This window comes from Alexandromys fortis, unplaced genomic scaffold (genome assembly GCF_014885135.2).
Source record: "Alexandromys fortis isolate MF-2015 unplaced genomic scaffold, M_Fortis_MF-2015_v1.1 scaffold_35, whole genome shotgun sequence".
Taxonomy (NCBI): Eukaryota; Metazoa; Chordata; class Mammalia; order Rodentia; family Cricetidae; genus Alexandromys; species Alexandromys fortis.
The window spans coordinates 9016993-9036815 of record NW_026067913.1 but is presented as its reverse complement, the minus strand read 5'-3'; the positions used below and the strand labels follow the sequence as shown (position 1 = coordinate 9036815).

At 36.4% G+C, this 19823-nt stretch overlaps 1 protein-coding gene across 4 annotated transcripts in view; it reads left to right on the top strand.

Annotated features, from left to right (window-relative positions):
• Positions 1–19823, top strand: part of Arhgap5 (Rho GTPase activating protein 5) — a 67400-nt gene that overhangs the window by 30403 nt on the left and 17174 nt on the right. For 3 of the 4 annotated variants that reach the window (XM_050138778.1, XM_050138777.1, XM_050138776.1), the window contains exon 3: positions 15877–16024. In XM_050138778.1, the coding sequence (XP_049994735.1) occupies positions 15877–16024 (148 nt within the window). The remainder of the gene's footprint in view (positions 1–15876; positions 16025–19823) is intronic. The other variant, XM_050138779.1, reaches the window with a different exon arrangement.

The following is a 19823-nucleotide window of genomic DNA, read 5'->3' as shown; positions in this document are numbered from 1 at the left end:
CCCTTGAAAAGTGACCAGTTCTCTTAGAAGGGACACATCCTTGCTTTTCAACACCTACTTGAACTCCCAGCTAGTGCCCAGAACTTTTGCATATAGCCTTTTAAATGGAGGTAAATAAACTTTCATAAAGTCTGAACTCCACAAAAGACTTCTTATACTAATGTGATATCAGACATCTGTTGCATGGTTAATAAAAACTCAGAGACAGAAATTGGAGTTCAACCTGAAGGTCAGAAAAGCAAAACAGTCAGCCCCTGGCTCTCACCTCTACCCCAGTCTAAGACGGCGATCCCGCCTCCAGGAATCTCAGAATGAGACTGAGCTGAGAGCTGTCTCCTCTCGTTTTATATTCCTCTCTAGGACTGGGATTAAAGGTGCACACGGCTGCCACCAGGTTTCTGTGGCAAACTAGCATGACTACTGGGATTAAAGGTGTGTGTCACCACTACCTGGTCTGCAAGGCTGATTGGAGTGGCTGTTTTACTCTCTGAACTTCAGGCCAGCTTTATTGTGTGTGTTATAGTAGCATTCCTCATTTTGATTCGTGAGCAAACTTTATTTGTTCACTTTTTTACTCCCTGTGTTGCCCAACTGAGTTCAAGTGTTCTTCCTGTCTTTGCTTCCTGGTTGCTGGGATTACCTTGGTGCCTGGCTTTGGGACCTTTCCTTTCCTTTCCTTTCCTTTCCTTTCCTTTCCTTTCCTTTCCTTTCCTTTCCTTTCCTTTCCTTTCCTTTCCTTTCCTTTCCTTTCCTTCTCTGACTTCTCAGGAACACTATCTGTACCATTTACCAGATTTGAGGTCTTCATCTTTATTTTCACCAGCCTAGACCAGTGGTTCTCAATGTAATTAATTATCTTTGAGGGACCATGTGACAGTGTCTGGCTGTTACCCAGTGGGTTTGAGTATTGCTCCTAGCATATCCTAAATATAAGTCAAAGATGCTGCTAGTGTTCTAAAATTCACAGGCCATGTCTCACAACTATGGATTATGTAGCCCAAACTGTCTCCAGTGCTGAAGTTTGAGAAATATTGGTACAGCTAAATGTAGTCTGTAAGGAAAGCCATTGAGTTCTAAGAAGACAGGTATATGTGGCATGTTTGTACCTGTTTGGTAAGAAAGGCAGGTTTTTCCTCATAGGTCATAGCTTTTGCTTCTCTGTCCTCATCATGATTGAGCAAGAACGTGTTTTCAGAAGAGCGGCTGCAGATCAGAGCTGTGTACTATTGCTGCTCATCACCCTCAGCTGCTCTTTATTCTGCTGTCGGATGTGCTGCTTCTACTCCTTTGCTGCATTCTTAGTTGACTTTATATTACTTCTTAACTTGGATTATTGCTGTGTTCTGTTTCTTTTTTTATTTTGTGATAATTATAGATTTTTATATCATTGTAAGACATGATACAGTCTCGGGTTTGCTACAATAATATAACATCCTGTCAGACTATAGTACAATATTACTACCTTTACATTGGTATTAGTTAGATGCTGCTATTTTCATTACCAAATTTCAGGATTTTTATGTGTGTATTTAGTTAGGAAATTTTTCACATGCATGAGTTTGTATATCTGTCACTATAGTAAAAATTCAAAAACGGTTTCACCACCAGCCAGCCCCTACAATTGTTTTATAACTATCCTTTCCTCCTTCTCACCCTTTCTCAATCTTAACTGCCTACAGATTCTAACCCTGGTTCTGTTTGTGTCGTTTTGTCACTTCAAGATTATTACATGAGGCCCAGCAGTGCCGGCACTTACCTCTAGTCCCAGCACTCAGGAGTTAGAGGCAGGTAGATAGATCTCTTGAGTTTGATCTATCAAACAGAAGATTCAGGACAGCGAGGGCTACACAGAAAAACCCTCTTTTGAAAAATCAAAATATAATAATAATAATAATAATAATAATAGCAAGAATGAGTAGGTAACTTTCTAGAACTGACTTATTTTGCCTAATTCCCTTCAGAATTATTCAAGTTGCTGCATTTTTCAATTATTTTTTTCTCTTATTGCTGAATAATATTCTGTAGAATGAGTTTATCTAGTTTTAAAATTGTTGAAGAACATTGGGTCGTGTCTTAGATTTTTTAAAATAAATAATGAGTCTTTGTGTTTCTAGAATAGGGCCGTAATTGCTTGGTCATATGATAATTTCATATTTAGTCTTGTAAAGAAACTGCCTTACTATCTTCCTGCGTGGGTGTACCATTTTAGATTCCCACTGCAATGGATGGTCTATCCAGTTTCTCCACATCGTCACCAGTATTTACAGTCTAATTATTCTTTAATTGAGTTTCTCTGTTCTATTCAGCATTAGTTCAGACTGCTCTGTTACTTTCTAAAGGATTATGCTAAAATGGAAATGCCTGATCTCTTTTCCTACAACATATTTGTGGTATCTGGATAGAGTTCAAATTCCTCAGTTAGGCCCCCCAAAGCTATTTGCAGTGTGACTCTTGTCTGCTGCTCTACCCTTGTCATTCATTCCTATGCAGTTTTAAATTCTAAGAATATAAAAAAACAACATACAGTAAATGTGTCAGTGCTGATATGAAGATTAAGATTGGGCACATCGTTTTAGCAATAAGCAGTAAATGGCAGTTTCTAATTTCTTGGTCCTTGACCTTAATATAATAGGCAGTCAGATATTTAGGGGCAAAATGGCTTAGAGACTAGATTCTTACATTTCTGAATTCTTTCTGACCTCCTATCCTGTATGTAAAATTCTGCCTTTTGGATTCTGGATTTAAGCCTTACGTCCAGTCATTTTCACATTTAGTTAACTACTTTGTATGTACTGTTAAGTAACTGGTAGTAAAGTGTGGGTTTTTTCCTTCTTTTTCTCCATGATAGATTGGATGTTTCTTGAGGGTATTAAATTCCTCAATTTTCCTGTCCTTCATAGTAATCTGGAATGACACACAAGAAAATTGTTCAGTTTTTATATGCTTTTGTGTCCAAATGAATTCATTTAGGGATGGCCTGTATCTTTACAAGAAATTCTTTGGTATGATTCAGATGGGAATCCTTAAAATTAGGAACATCAGTTTCAGAAGAATCAGTAATTATGTAAGTAAAATGATTTGCGGGGAATGGTGCTGGAGAAATGGCTCAGCAATTAATATACTTGTTGCTGTTGGAGAAGAGTTGGGTTTGGTTCCCAGCATGGCAGGTAACCAACTGACAACTAGTAGTTTCAGGGAATCTAGATCCTCTTCTTGTCTCCACATACAGCTCACAGGCATGATGCATAGACACACATTCAGGGAAAACATTTATGCACATAAAACAAAAATAAATCTTAAAGTTTCAGTTAGCTGGTGAATAAACTGACAATACTTTATGCATTTATTAACAAAAACCTTTGTAGTAGAGAGCCCTTGGGTTGCCACCTATAGTTTTTTTTTCTGTGAGTGCTTAACCTAATATCTATTTTGTGTTATTGTCCAGTACGCATTCTGAAGAGAACCAGATTCTAAATAGTATTCTGGAAATGGTGCTTTATGCTTCTGTTTTGTTCACTAGGAACAGTGAAGGGAAATCAGGATTGACTCTGGCTTTTGTGGTTTGGGCATCTGGATGATTTTACTCAGAAGACACTTATTCCCACCTTTTATGTTGTATTTAAAGTATCTGTTAACATTCAAGTGGACACAATCAATCTCAAGTTAGACTTATGAATTCTGGTACTAAGAGAAGGATTTAAAACTGGAGTAGATTATTCACTGGTATGGAACAGCTAGAAGAGAGAAGCATTCAGATTGATGTGGAATAATAGTTGTGAGCAGTGGTGCAGAACGTTAAAGTGACCTATATGGAAGTCAAAAGAGCAGGTACTTAGGGCAGAAGTTTAGGAAAGAATGTCAGAGAGAGCTTAAGGATGAAAAGTGGCTTTTGTGTAACAACATTTTAGTAGAATGGTAAGAGAAGCTATATATAAGGAGTTGCCTGAAGGTCAGAAAGGCAAAACAGCCAACCACTGGCTCTACCTCAGTCTGAAATGGCGATCCTACCTCTAGGAATGAGACTGTGTCTGAGAACTGTCTCCTCCTGTCTGTATTTCTCTCTAGGGATGGGAATAAAGGTGTGCACCGCTTCCACCTGGTTTCTGCGGCAAACTAGTGTGGCTGCTGGGATTAAAGGTGTGTGTCAGCACTGCCTGGTCTGTAAGGCTGATCAGTGGGGCTGTTTTTCTCTGTGATCTTCAGGCAAGCTTTATTTATTAGAATACAAATGAAGTATCACTACATTAGGGTGCATTCTAGGAGATTTATTACATTTTTGGGGAGAGGGGAAGATTTCATTTAAACACAGTTAAAATGGTATGTTTTGAATGCATAAAATAGATACAGATAATAAGTTTTTTATTTAATACCATTAAATATAACATCTATGAAAAACAAATTTGCTAACACAATGCACACAAATAATGACACCATTGACACTCAAAAGAGATAGGCAAATATAAAGCTATTCAGTCATTGCGGCGTAAATTAACTATAGTTCATTCAGTGGTCTAATAATTCTTGTTGCTTTTGGGGAGATCTTTTTTCCACCTGAGTAAGCACTTGTCTCTCGAATTCATTGTTAATCAAAATCAAAAGTGGTGCACAGTTGTCACTTTTTCTCGCCATTTGTATATACAACATAGAAAGTATGTGTTGACTGGTCTGTGAGGCTCCCTTCTGGTTAACAGCAAGCTATTAGTAGTTAAGTTTTAGAGGAGTTGAAATTTGAAGAGCTAATCAGGAGCAGAGAACAAACTCCAGAAAGTCCTGAGAGCCATTTGCTTCCCAAGTTATGATTATACCCTGGAAGAAGTACAGCTTGTTTAATGGCTGCAACCAATCAACCCTTTCCATTGCTTCCAGCACCAAGCCCAGCACCAAAGTCATCAGTAGACAGAGGGGAGGGATAAGAAATAACACATTGGCAAGAGATGCAATGGCAAAAACTAGAAGGAAGGTTTGAAAAACAGTATAATGATTTGGTGTAAGAAGCAGATATGATATTATACCAAAATGATACCAAGGATCTGACTTGACATATGTCACATATTTACATATTTAGTGTAAGAAATGGAGAAACTGGAGCCGGGCGGTGGTGGCGCACGCCTTTAATCCCAGCACTCGGGAGGCAGAGGCAGGAGGATCTCTGTGAGTTCGAGACCAGCCTGGTCTACAAAGGGAGTTCCAGGACAGGCTCCAAAGCTACAGAGAAACCCTGTCTCGAAAAACCAAAAAAAAAAAAAAAAGAAATGGAGAAACTGGGATTTGGTGTTATAAGAGGAAGGAGTGTGGAGACAGTGCATATTATAGAGCTTGGTGAAGTACTGGTCCAGGACTTTAAATATGTATCAAAATACATTAAAATTCTATTCGTATCCTAAGATGCCTCCATACAGTTGACAGCAGAATTACTAGAATGGACAGTGGAGACACAAATGCTCTAGAAGTCCAGATCTAGCAAATAACAATCTTAGTGTAGGGGGAGGTTCTTAGCAGTACATGTAGAGATCATTATGAATATAGACAGTTCTACTTAGGGAGGAATGATGGAGGATTTTGACAGTGTAAAACAGGTAGCTGCAGAACAGGAAAAGGTATTGGAGTCGTGGCCCCACTTCCTAGGTGTTTGCCAAAGACTGCCTGAAAAAAGTAAGAGATAAATCAAGATTAAAACTTAAGATCAGCGAACATTTCAGTGTTAATACTCAACAGCTTGATAACTGACACCATTTCCTAGCCCACAAGATTGCAAAAAAACAAAAGCAGCTGATCCTGCCTCCTTCCCTCTGAGATCATCTGTGCCTGAGGCTGAACAGGCTAAGGCTGGGCACTTGTCAGCTTACCATCTCTTAACAGTGCCATCCAATGAAAGTTCAGCAGTTAGAAATAAAAGATCGGAGGTGAAACAACTTTGTTACTTATGTCTATTGGCCAAAAATTAAATTCTTATGCATTGTTCTTGCTGAGTAGAACAAAAGTTTTATCTAGTATACCTTTAATGATTTTCAAATTGCTTCATATCTGGCCATACCTAAGATTTTTATTTTTAAATTTCATTTTTAAAATGTGTTGGCAACACCCCTTGCAACAAACAAACAAACATCCAGCAGCCAGCAAGATGGCTTAGCAGGTAACGGTGCTTGCTGCCAACCCTAGATGACGTTAGTTTGATATTTGGAACCTGGATGGTGGAGAAAACCACCTCCTACAAGTTGTCTTTTGATTCCTACACATGTGCTTTCCATGAGTGCACCCACCCAACACAGATGTGTGGATGTTCACACACTGTTGCTTTTAAAAGGCAAAACTACAGGTGCCTGTTAATAAACGACTTCATTTTCTTAAAGTTATACTCCTAAAACGTTTTATAGGTATTGGTGGCGCGTACCTTTAATTTCAGCACTCGGGAGGCAGAGACAAGTGGATCTCAGTGAGTTCGGGGCCATCCTGGTCTACAAGAGCTAGTTCCAGGACAGGCTTGAAAGCTACAGAGAAACCCTGTCTCAAAAAACAAACAAACAGAAAAAAAAAACCATTTTATTGTTTTGGGTATGGACATATGAGTGGAGGTCAGAAGACTTGGGTACCAGGGATTAAACTCAGGTGGTTAGAACTAGCATTGCAGGCTTGTACCACCATGATCAGCTTTTTACTGACCCCCTAGTGCCGGGGGTCAGCACTCAGGTCCTCATGCTTGTGTAGCAAGCACTTTACCCACTGAACCACCTCCCCAGTCCTATAAGATGGTATTATGCTGGTTTTGATTTGCATTTCCCTGGTAGGCAATGGTACTAACAATTTTTATTATTTGTTGGCTTTTGTATGGCTTCTTTTGAAATAAACCTGTTCAGATCATTTGCTCATTTTAGTTGGTTTCTCTTTATTTTTTGAAAGTTTGAGTTCCTTATATATACTGGATATTAGCCCTCTATGAGATGAACAGTTGGCAAATATATCCTCCCATTTTATAGGTTGTCTCTTCTCTATATTCATTGTTTTCTTTTCTGTGTAAAGGAATATTTCATATAATCCTGTTTGTCAGCCTTTACTTTTTTTGTTGTGTGATCCTTTCTAGGAAAACCATTGCCTACACTGGTAGCTTAAAATATTTCCTCTATATTTTCTTACACTGATTATAGTTTGTAGACTTAATACACTTGTGTCTTTAATCTCCCTTGAATTGTTTTGTGTACAGGTCCAGAGACTGGGTTAAATTTCAGTCTTCTGAAGAAATCAGAAGAGCTTGTCCTTTCTCCAGTGTGTATTTGTTACACTTTGATTGAGAAGTAGTAGTTGGTTGTAGGAATGCATGTTTGTTCCTGGGATCTCCGTTGTTTTCCATCTGTTTCTTTTATGCCAATGACTTTATACATATTTACAGTGTGTGTGGTTCTATAATATCTCTTGAAATCAGATATTATTATTATACTTCCAGCTTTGTGTTTGTTTGTTTGTTTGGACCATGGTTACCTTGACTATTTGAGACCTTTTTTGTTTCCATATGAATTTTAGGATATTTTTCTAGTTCTGCGAAGAAAAGTTACTGGTATTTTGATAGAGGCTATTGAATATGTAGGTCCCTTTGTATAGTGTGGTCATTTTAATAATTTATCCAGCCCAGAAACCTGTAAAATCTTTGTTTCTATTTGAACCTTCAATTCTTTTTCTTTTGTGTTTAGTATTTTTATTTTAAATGTTTTTTCATTGTATTGGTTACATTTAATTTAACCTTTATTGTAAGTATTGTGGAAGAATTTATTTTCATGATTTGTTATCATTGTATAGAGAAGCCATTGATTTATCTTAAATGCTGTTACCCTTCAGTTCATCAGCTGTAACAGTCTTCTGATGGTGCATCATCTGCAAACAGGAGTTTCACTTCCGTTCCTGTTTGTGTGTCTTTTGTTGCTTTCTCCTGCTTGTTTGTCTCCACATAATTTCTGTTTGGTATTGAATAAGGAGAGTATAGTGAACACCTTTAGTTTCTTTCTGATCTTAGAGGAAATCTCTGTTCATTATGATACTAATTGTGCGTTCATTGAGTCTAGCCTTTATTATGTTGAGATAAAATTCTCTACTTTATTTGTTCAATTCTCCATCATTTTAAGTCTTTGAATTCTCTTTATTTAAATGGTTAGATTTATTTTTATGCTCAGCCTGTATGACTTAAAATAACTGTTCTTGCTCTCTATTAACTTATATTTATTTTTGTTTCAGTTTACTTTTTTCTTGTTTTCTATTGTGTGTATCTTTAGCAAAACCAAAAGAGAGCAAACAAAAAACAAAACCCCACAAAAATCAAACCAGCTACATATATGCTTCTTATTTCTATCTTTTGTTATCTTTAATTACGCCCCTTTTCAGTTTATTTTTAACTCAGCCTTCAGTATATTCTAATACTCTTATCATAAGTGTGTAGATTCATATATATGGTATACCTAATATAGTCATATGTATATTTATACCACATGTATTAGGGTTATCTCTTTTGGTATTTCAGAAATGGATTTCTCTGTGTAGCTTTGGTGCCTGTCCTGGAACTAGCTCTGTAGAACAGGCTGACCTCCAACTCAGAGTTCTGCCTGCCTCTGACTCCCAAGTGCTGGGTTTAAAGGTGTGCACCACCACCACCTGACAGCTATCTCCTTTTAAAAACGTTTTTATAACAGTTTAATTTTTTTCATATGTTTACATATGGGCACGTACATGGCATGAACACAGAAATCAGAGAACAACTTGCGAGAGCTAGTTTTCTTCTTCTACCATGTGGACCCCAGAGAATGAACTTCTGCTTGGGTGGCAAGAACTATTTATTACCCACTGAGCCATTTCTTAGGCCCTATGATGATTTTTTGTATCTTACCATATTCCTCCTTTAGAGTAGGTTGAAGCTTTTTTATTTTTTTTAACAAATTTTTTACAGCTTTACCTGAAAAATTAGCAGTTATGTTTTATTTGTTGTTACTATTTATTTTTTGTATGTGAGTGTGAACACTATAGCACATGTGTGTGGCAGTCAGAGGAAAACTTTCCAGAGTCGGTTCCTGCCAACTTTGTTGAGGCCTTTTGTCTTTGCTACTCTGCATGCTCCAGGCTAGCTGGCTGCGAGCTTCCTGTCAGTTGTGCTCTCTACGCCCATTCCACAGTGTAAGTGCTGGGATCTCAGATGCATGCCACTGCGTCCAGCTTTCTACCTGGGTTCCAGGGAGTCATCTCCCCAGCCCTGTATTTTATTTAATAATATGATTTTGGTTGCTTTTAAAAAATTTTTAATGGTACATGGTGTTCATTCTTAGGTTAATACAGAAAATCTACTATGGTAAGTTCTTTCATTGATATTTCATTAAGTTTTTATAATTTTTAAGGAGATTGATTTATTGGGTCAAGTTCTCACTTTTAACCCAAGCTGTCCTTGGACTTGGAACATTTTTAGGCTAGCTGTTAAATAGTGAAGTTTTATAAGCATGAACCACCCTGATAAGGTGACTATAGAATTTTTTATAGCACTTTTCCTGTGCACACTATTATCAGAATCTTTCTAGAGTTGTTTTGAGAACACCCATATTTTTATTTACAGTTTGCAATATGGCTTGGTACCTTTTTCGGTATGACATGTCCATTTTGCTTTTCTCTGTATCTAGCTAGTGACTTCCCTTCTTCCCAGCATTCTCTGTTTGGCTCTTCCCCTAACCTTAGCTATTGGCCAGTCAGTTTTATTATCACAGCAACATATATTCACATAGTATAAAGGAATATTCCACATAGGCCCAGTATTAACAAAAGTCTTCTATGGGTAACTGCAGTTGTAATGACTTAGAGATGGCAGTGGCCATACCATACCCAGAGGACAGAATTCCACAACAGATGAGTGAAGTATTTCTAGCTTAAACAACTTGAAATGATGGAATTGCCAACTATTGACACATTTAGATGTAGCTAGTCTTTCTCTGTCCTGCAAGCCAGCTCCCAAATAGTGACGTGGAGACTTAATGTTAATAATGAAAGCTCAGGCTTGTTTCTAACTAGCTCTTACAACACAAATTAACTCATTTCTATTAATTTACCTTCTGGCTCATGCTTTGTTACCTCATCCCTTACATGCCATGCTTCCCCTGTCTCCTCGTGACTGTACCCTTCTTCCCACCATCCTCTGTTCCTGGAATTCTTGCCTAGCTATTGGCCATTCAGCTCTTTATTAAACCAATCAGAATAACAAATCTTTACACAGTGTAACCAAATATCTTGTAACATATAGATATATTTTATGAAAAACATCAGGAATTTTGGACATGTTTAAAAGTCTCTCTTAGAGCCAGGTGGTAGCGTTGCACACCTTTAATCCCAGCATTCGGGAGGCAGAGGTAGGTGTATCTCAGTTAGTTGGAAGCCAGCCTGGTCTAAAAGAGCTAGTACCCAGGACAGGCTCCAAAGCTACAGAGAACCTCTGTCTCAAAAAACAAAACAAAAAGTCTCTCTTAGACTTTGGAGTACGGTTATTGTACATTACTTTAGAGTTCAGGAGAAAGGTGCATTTGGCTATGAATTTGAGTTATCAGTAGATAGATGGCATAACCAAGAGGGTGAGTTTGAATGGAGAAGATAATCAGGGTGAGGTGCAGGTCATTCATCCTCATTATAGGTGCTGAAAAAAATGCCATGAGGTGATAGGGTGATCTCCTTGAAGTTCACTAAAGACTGCTGAGAAGTCAAGGAAAATAAGAGCTAGCTGTTGCCAAACAATCATCTATACTTTGTAAAATGGATTTAGAAGCATGTTGAGTGTGATGGGGGACTAATTGGAGTGCATGTAAGAGTGAAGGAAGGAAAATTTGGAGCCAGGTAGTACAAGTGATGAATGAATGGTTCGTCAGAAGTGTACCCAGTATCTTAGAACAGCAACTGACCAGGAGAGAGACTTCTTTTTTAAACATGAGCAAACCCTACTCCTAGATTAAGAGCTACAGACAATTAATGACTTGAAATGGGAAGATCCATCTTCCCCAGAGTTGAACTCCATATTTGATTATCTTATATAAAATGGTCAGCCCTAAAAATACACACATGAGTAAAGCTAAGTAGACTCAGAAGGTTGTAATTATATATTAGTTTGTGTGTATATGCATATGTTTGTATAACAATAATAATTTCCAAAAGGGGCCATGAATTCGGGATCAGTGGGTGTGTTTCTAGAGAGGAAACTGGAGGGAGAAGATGGAGGGGAAGGGATGTTGTAAATAAAGTATATAGCATGAAATTTTTAAAAAGTAATTGAGAGCAAATTCCGTGTATTTGGGTAAATGTAATAGGAATGGTTTGGTAAAAGGTGGCATGCTAATGGTCCTTAATTGTTTTATTTTGGTGTTTTCTGTCATAGTGAGTCTGTTTTTTTTTTCCCTACTGCTGCTACCAAAAGATTTTCTTTATATTTCTTCATTTGTCTCATTTTGAATATAATTTTTGTCCCAAAAACTATGTCTAAGAGATAAGAGTATTAGATTTTCCTGCTTTCTTAAAGTCCTTTGAAAGCCTAGTCAGCTGTCTTGCTGGCCTTAAGTTTTAATCAAAATTTGTTGTTTATATGGTTTTAATATTATTCATTATAATGTTTATATGAGTTTGTTGCTGGTATTACTGCAGTAAGTGTGGGGTGGCTGTTTTTCTTCCTGATACGTTTATTTACACTGAAAATTTAAACTATTTGCTGTATACTTGATAACACAGTTTACATTATTTGCAAATAGAATATTTGTTTTATCATAAGCATGTGCAACCATAACCTTTCTTTTAGAAATACCAGGGTAAATAGTATAAATTCTTGAGTATGAAGGAGGTAACAGTTAAAATTGTATCACCGTAAATCAGATCTTATTTTTCATTGGCATAGTTGTTTTTAATTGGAGACCCCATTTCTCACTAAATGTTACACCTATTTATATAAACAACAGATATCCTTGTTTTTCTTTTAGTTCAGATAACCATAATTTTATAAAAGTTATAATTACCTAGTCTTAGTTTATTGATTTTAAATTATGTTGTTTTGAGTTAGAGTGAATTAATGGCTTTATAGATCAGTAACTCAAGCCAAGAAATGGATCTCTATATTATGTGGAGTGCTTAAAATCCTGCATTTGTCCGGCATGTAAAACTTAGAACTCAGGAAATTGAGGGAAACATCTGTAATTAGTTTTTCTGTGTCCCACCAGCCAGCTCCCAAATAATGACATAGACTTACAGTTAATTATGAAAGCTCTGCCTTAGGTTACGCTTGTCCCGCCAACTCTTGTGACTTAAATTAGCCCACGTTTTGTTAACCCATCTCTTTATACTGCCCTTGCTGCATTCTCCATGGCTGGATGGCGACTCCTCCTTCCTCTTCCCAGAGTCTCTCTGTGCCTAGCTATACCTAGACCTCAGTTTTTTTTTTTAAACTAAACATCTTCACACAGTGTACAAATATCCCACAAGATTTCCTCCCATTTTTGTCTAAATGAGAAGAAAAGGTTTTAACTGTAACGTTGTAAAATCGTATAAAATAAGGACAATAATCAAGTAAATACATTTACAATGTCTAATCTATCTGTATTTGGCAACTCTGTGTTTTTAGACCTCAAAACATTTTCTTAGGTAAACAGATTAAGCTGAATGCTTGCCCTTAGCTTAGGCTTGTCCCACTAGCTCTTCTATCTTAAATTAGCCCATTTATTTTAATCGAATTTTGTTGTGTAGCTCATTACCTCATCTCCACACTGTCCATGCCATTTCCTCAACGTCTGGCAGGCAACTCCATCTTCTTCCCAGAGTCCTCTCCCTGCCCGGAAATCCCACCTGTACCTCTTGCTTAGTTATTGGCTGTTCAGCTCTTTATTACACCAATCACAGCAGTGTATCTCTTACAGTCTACAAATATCCCACAACAAACATACTATAATTTGTGGACAGCCACGGACTACAGAAAGAAACCTTACTTCAACAACAAATCCTTAAATTTTTTGAGAACTCCCTGGAGTGATTCTGCTGCCTAAGAACTATAAACTATAGAACAAAAGAGAATTGTATGTATTTTAGTTCATTTTGAAAGGTGTTTCTCATCTAAAACTTGATTTTTTTTTAAAAAGTTTCTCTATATACCCTAGGTTGAGTTCACTTTGTGATCCAGACTAACTTTGAACTAGCAGCATTCCTACTACCTCAGCCTCACAATTACTCAGGTTACAGGCTTATACCATATGCCCTGCCCCAAATTACTTTTCATCATGTAAATTTCTTTGTAGCAGTACCATTAAAAAACAGACTGATCCATAGAGCAGGCTCCTCCCCTATAATGATTATCAGAGTAGACCTGTTTTAAAGTGTCCCCCTAGAGCTGGTAAAAATTCGTTGCTATAAGATCTTGCCTTTTTACTGTATTAGATTACTAGGACCATATCTTGTAGTTTCAGAATTAAATTACCTGCCCCATTCATTTTGGGCCTAGAAATACACTTTTGAGCTTATGCCAGATAATCTGCCTTATTTTGCTTCCTTTTTTTAACCCACCAAATTTAGTGAAATATTCAGGTTTTCTAAGACCAAGTTAGACTTTACTTTTTTCTCTCCTCAACCTCAAGTGGGGATGTAATTAAATTACCTCAGTTATCTCAGAGTTTAAATTGGTTTTGAATGGCCAATAATAAAAATGTAATTTCTTAAGAGTGAATTATTACAATATTTAAGACTAACTTGCAAGGCTAACTTGCTTCTTGTCTTGACTGCCTGTTCTTAACTACCCAGTAGCTGCTTCCCAAATCACCGCACAGAAGCTTATATTAATTATAAATGCTCAGCCAATAGCTCAGGCTTATTACTAACTACCTCTTACATTTTAAGTTAATCCACGTTTATGATCTGTCACGTGGTGGTACCTTTATTAGCATAGCATGTTTATCTCCTGTTCCCTCTGCATCTGGCTGGGGACTCCTGACTCTGCCCTTCTTTCAATCATCCTTAGTTTGGTCACCCTGCCTATACTTCCTTCCTGGCTACTGGCCAATCATCGTTTTATTAAACCAGTTTGAGTGACAAATCTTTACAGTGTAGAAGAGGATTATTCCACAGAACTAGCTAGACAGTTTACTTTAAAAATTATTTTTAATTTTATGTATGTGTGTATGTTTGTGTGCCCATGCATGTATAGTCATGTGCGTTTATGTACCGGTGCCAGTGAAGCCAAAGACATAAGATCCTTGTGGATGGGTGCTGGAAACCAAACTCAGTCCTCTTCAGGAGCAGTATATTCTCTTAACCACTGAAGCATCTCTTCAGTCCCAGATATGTTACGCTTAAAAAAAAAGACTCTTCAATGTTGCAGACTACGAGTTCTTTACCTCTTCATTTCTGTTCATATTGTTATATTCTAGGCATTGCTGTTGACCAAAGGTGCAGTTTGTTTGGAAACATTTATTTTTATAAACAGACAACCCTCTCCTCCCCAAAAAAAAGTTTTGCCTCAGATTTAAGTTTTCCATTCAAATTGTAATGCAGCTACTAGTTTGTAGCTTGAAAAAGACCTTACTTCTAAGAAAAAAAAGAACTTAGCCACTTACCTCTATCTGGCTTTAAGTATAGTTTCTGCTACTTCCTTGTCAGAGCTCTGTTTTGGTGATGGTCAGTTAGATAATAAGATTATAAACTATTTAACTAGGTGAGTTAGGTTTTGAATCAGAACACTTGAATACCCTGTGGTAATTAGTCTGTACTTACCAAGAGTTGTGTATCTCGTTCCTACTAGGAAGTGTTAGTGACTGAGGATTTGAAAGTTGGATTTCATGAGCTCTGGCAGTTTGCTGGGTGAAAGGACTAAAATATCCAAGAAGTCCAGTGTAGAGAATAAGACAAGAATGGGGAAAGTGAGAGATGATTTTGGGCATTAGGGGTGATATACTGTGCTTACTTACTCTTCTGCCGCTTGCTCCCCTATGTGTAAGTCAGCAACAGTACTTACCGACTAGATGAATAAATTTGTGTCGGGATGTGTGTGGTATTATTTATTTTTATTTGTTTTGTTTATACCAGGGAAAATAAAAAAATTGTACGTGAAGTTAGACTGAAAGAATCTAAGGTCAATAAAAATGCTGTAACATTCTCTTTTCGTGTTTGAAGATTTTATCGTCCCATATTTTAGAAATTCCCAACTGGGTGTTTGCAACAGAATCGTCTATGGATATAACATCTAATCCAGAAAGGTTAAATTAGTATCTCCTCATTAGTTGAATTTCAGACAGTGTTCAGTGTGGTTTTAATATGTTTACTTCCTAGGAAAGAATCCATTTTCTCTCTGATGCTAGATTTTGAAAATTCTTGTTTAATTTTTCTAAAGATATTTTTGTGTATCTTTAGAAAACTTATGTTAAAGTTAAAACAGGGTGAGAGAAGAATGATAGCATTAACAGTTTATAATCAGTCAAGCACAATTTGTTCTTACAAATAAAAGTTTATACAAAATTACAACTTACCTCAAAGGGTAGATAAAATTGGCAGACCACATATAAAACAAGGAGGGTATTAGTTATATTCCTGTTAGTCCTTTGTGTTAGCTTTGAAAATTATTTTTTTCTAATCTCTTGCTATTTAATTTTTCCAATCTCTTATTTATCCAGTCTTATTTACAAAGAGACCATTTTCTTCTAGTCAGCTATTTTTTTTTTCCTGTTCATTTTTGTCACCATTGTTCAGTTTGCATCTAGCAGAGTTTATCAGGGCAAACATTACTGGGCATTTGGGTTGGATGTAACTTTTAAATACTTCTTTTGGTCCAAAGTATTTATGTACATTGCTTGGAAATATTCTGGAGAAGATAAACGTTAATAGTTTTAATGTAAATATGTTTTCTTGTAGCAGAAAAAGAAAACTAAGACCTTCAATCCACCAACACGTAGAAATTGGGAAAGTAATTACTTTGGGATGCCCCTCCAGGATCTGGTTACAGCGGAGAAGCCTATACCACTATTTGTTGAAAAATGTGTGGAATTTATTGAAGACACAGGTAGGCTAAAAGAATCAATACATTCGATTTGATTTATGCTCACATTGTTGCTGCAGTAACAGTTTGTTGAATGTTTGTGATATCTTAAAGCATAGTTGAGCCTTATAGTTCCCATTAGTGTCATCTTAGTCACCCTGAAGGCGGTCTGATATTTATTGTTGATCAGTAGTGATTTTGAAGATCTTTTTGAACATAATAAATATGTTGAAAGTTAAAATGTTAAGCTTAACCTAATTCTGTAATTTATAACAGCTTCATTAGTATAATATTAAGAGATTACATTTATGATTTTTAAAAATATTTTCAACCTAATAATATTTATTGCATATTTTACATAAGGATAATTTTTTTAAATTAAAGCCATAATTATAAATTTATAAATGACAGTTCATTATGTGTGTGATTCGCTATTTATTCAGCAGTCCTAACTTGATGTTATCTTATATAGTTTAAGGAATATATAGATATCTTCACAGTTCTTAAAACAAGTTTGCAAATTTTTTTGCTATTATATAGATAATTAAAACTGAAAAAAATGAGAGTTGGACTAGTAAGAGTTGGAAAATAGATTTGAAAAAATGTGCTTTGAGTGTATTTTATTTACTGTTTCTGAGACAAGGTCTTACTTTGTAGCTATGGAACTGTGTAGACCAGTCTTCAACTCACACAGAAATTCTGCTGCCTCTACCTCCTGAGTGCTAAGATTAAAGGCATTTGCCAACATGCTTGACCATTGAGCACATTTTTTAAATGAATCCAAGTGATTTAATGAAAAATTATAAGAAAAGATTAAAAATACAAGCTACATCATGTTTAGCCTTATTTGCTTGTAATGCTTTTTCTGATCTAACTTTTTTATGCTAGTAAAGCTATGTCTTATCTAAATAATCATGCTTACTTTTGCTCATGGGTGCCCTACCCTTTAGTACAATTATCACTTTATTTGTCTACGTATTGATTTGTCTATTTGATGAGGAATGGTGACTTCTGATTTTAGTAAGGATTAGAATATGGTAAAATACTGTTATTCACTAATCATGATTGAAATAAGATGTCTTCTTTCAGTTAATATATGTTAATTTTTAGAGTCTGCATTTGATGTAAAATTATTCTTTCTTCAACAAAGACTTAAGAAATGAGTTTTGGACAAATTTCATGTCTGACTTTAAGATAGGAAAAACGAATGCAAAGATTTTTCTAATACTAGCTCTCTGCTTTGGACTTAACTGGATTCTCATTAATATCTGGATCTTCTGTTTGATTCCATTGGTCCTCCTGTCTGTTTTTATGCCAATACCAGGCTGTTTTTAGTACTGTAGCTCTGTAGTAGAGTTTGAAGTCAGGGATTGTGGTGTCTCCAGAAGTTCTTTGATTGTACAGGATTGTTTTGTCTATCCTGGGTTTTTTGCTTTTCCATATGAAGTTGAGTACCGTTCTTTCAAGGTCTTTGAAGAATTTTGCTGGGCATTGCATTGACTCTATCGATTGCTTTTGATAAGATTACCATTTTTACTATGTTAATTCTACCTACCGAAGAGCATGGGAGATCTTTCCACTTTCTGGTGTCTTCTTCAAAGATTTAAAGTTCTTGTCATGCAAGTTTTCCACTTGTTTGGTTAGAGTTACTCCAAGATATTTTATGCTATTTGTGGCTATTGTGAAGGGTGATTTCTTCCCCAACCCTTTTATCATCTGTGTACAGGGAGGGCTACTGATTTTCTTTGAGCTAATCTTGTATCTTGCTACATTACTGAAAGTATGAGTGTAGAAGTTCCTTGGTAGAATTTTTGGGGTTGCTTAAGTAAACTATCAAATCAGCAGATAGTGAGAGTTTGACTTCTTCTTTTCCGATTTGTATCCCCTTGATCTCCTTTTGGTTTCTTATTGCTCTTGCTAAGACCTCAAGAACCATACTGAATAGATATGGAGACAGTGGACAGCCGTCCTGTTCCTGATTTCAGTGGGATCGCTGGGAGTTTCTCTCCATCTAGTTTGACTTTATTATGTATAGTTATGTTCCTTGTATCCCTGCTCTCTCCAAGATCTTTATCATGAAGGGATGTTGTATTTTGTCGAAAGCTTTTTCAACATCTAATGATATGATCATGTGGTTTTTATTTTTCAGTTTGTTTCTATGGTGGATTGCATTGGCAGATTTTTGTGGCCTGGAAGGATGGCCCAACCATTAAAGGCTAGGCTCACAACCTATATATGTCTTTTCTTACGTTTTTGAACTTTAAAAATCATTACAAGAATTATTCGCCAGGATCCATTCAGGGATCTTCCATTGTAGTTTTTGGTATGCTTCTCTTACACTTCTTTAAAATAGCTTCTTAGCTGTGTCTTTTTTCATGACATGTATACTTTTGTTTTTGATTTTTTTTCCGGGGGAGCATTTTTTTTTGTTTTGTTTTTCTATTTGTTTGCTTTTTGGTTTGGTTTAGATTCATAGGTTTTTTTTTTTTTTTTTGAGAAATGTTCCTAAATTTATTTGTATAATTTGTGATGAGAGTCAGGTTCAGTATTTTTAATTGGAGTTTTTTGTAGAGCTGAAGAATCCTCTATATCACACAGTAGGTGGCAGTTATTAAAGAACTATTTCAATTGCTTTTTAGAATCCTATCTTTAAATAACCCCAACTCATTGTCAGATAATTGTCAGGGGTTGCAGTTATTGTCACTTGAATTTAACAGGGTAAGTACTGAACTGGCTGATCTTTCAGAAGACTGAGTTCAATTCCCAGATCGTATGACTGCTCACAACTGCCTGTAATTCTGGTCCCTGGAAATCCAATGCTATATTCTAGTCTCTGAGGGTATCAGGCATACATGTGATAGAAAGAAATACATGTAAGCAAAATATCCATACACACAAAAATAAATTAATGAAATTTAAAAATAAATGAGCTAGCCACTAAAAACAACCTGGCTATATTTTTCCTAGCACAAAGGAGCAGTAAATTAGCCCCTGAAACATTTCTTCAGATTGTTTTTAAATGCTTATGTCCAGTATCAACTTCCTTTAGGCCTCCTGGTATATTAAGTGTACTTTTTATGGTTTTCTAGTTTGAGACCATCTTATTTTTATTTGTTACTAACAACAGTCTTACCGAAATATATGATCATTTACCTGGTTAACAGGCTACTTTTTGTTTATTTGTTTTACCCACCATCCATTAGAATATACTCTCCATGAAAATAGTGGTCCCTAGTTTCTAAAACTGTCTGTACATAATTAATCCTTAATGTTTTATAACCAAACGATTGCCCTTGTGGCATACAGACAGATTTCTTCTGAAGTTCTGTGTTTCAGGAGCTGGAGAGATGGCTCATTAAGATCAAGTGCTGTTCTTCAGAGCATCCAAGTTCAATTCCTAGCACTCATGTTAGCTCCAGGGGATCCAGTGCCCTTTTTTTTCCTGTAGGCATTTTCACATATGTGCACATACCCCTACACAAATGTAGGTAGGTAGGTAGGTAGGTAGGTAGGTAGGTAGGTAGGTAGATAGATAGATAGATAGATAGATAGATAGATAGATATGATAGAGTGGTAGTTCAAGTGTACTTGGTTCTCATAATCGCATAGGGAATGGCACTATTAGGACGTGTGGCCTTTTTAGACTAGGTATGGTCTTACTGTAATTGTGTCACTATGGGGGTGGGCTTTGAGATCTATTTTGGCTCATTGTGACACCGAGACCATTTCTTATTGCCTTCTGATCAAGATGTAGCCAGCACCATGTCTGCTTGCACACGGCCATGCTCCCTGCCATAATGATAATGGACTGAATATCTGAAAT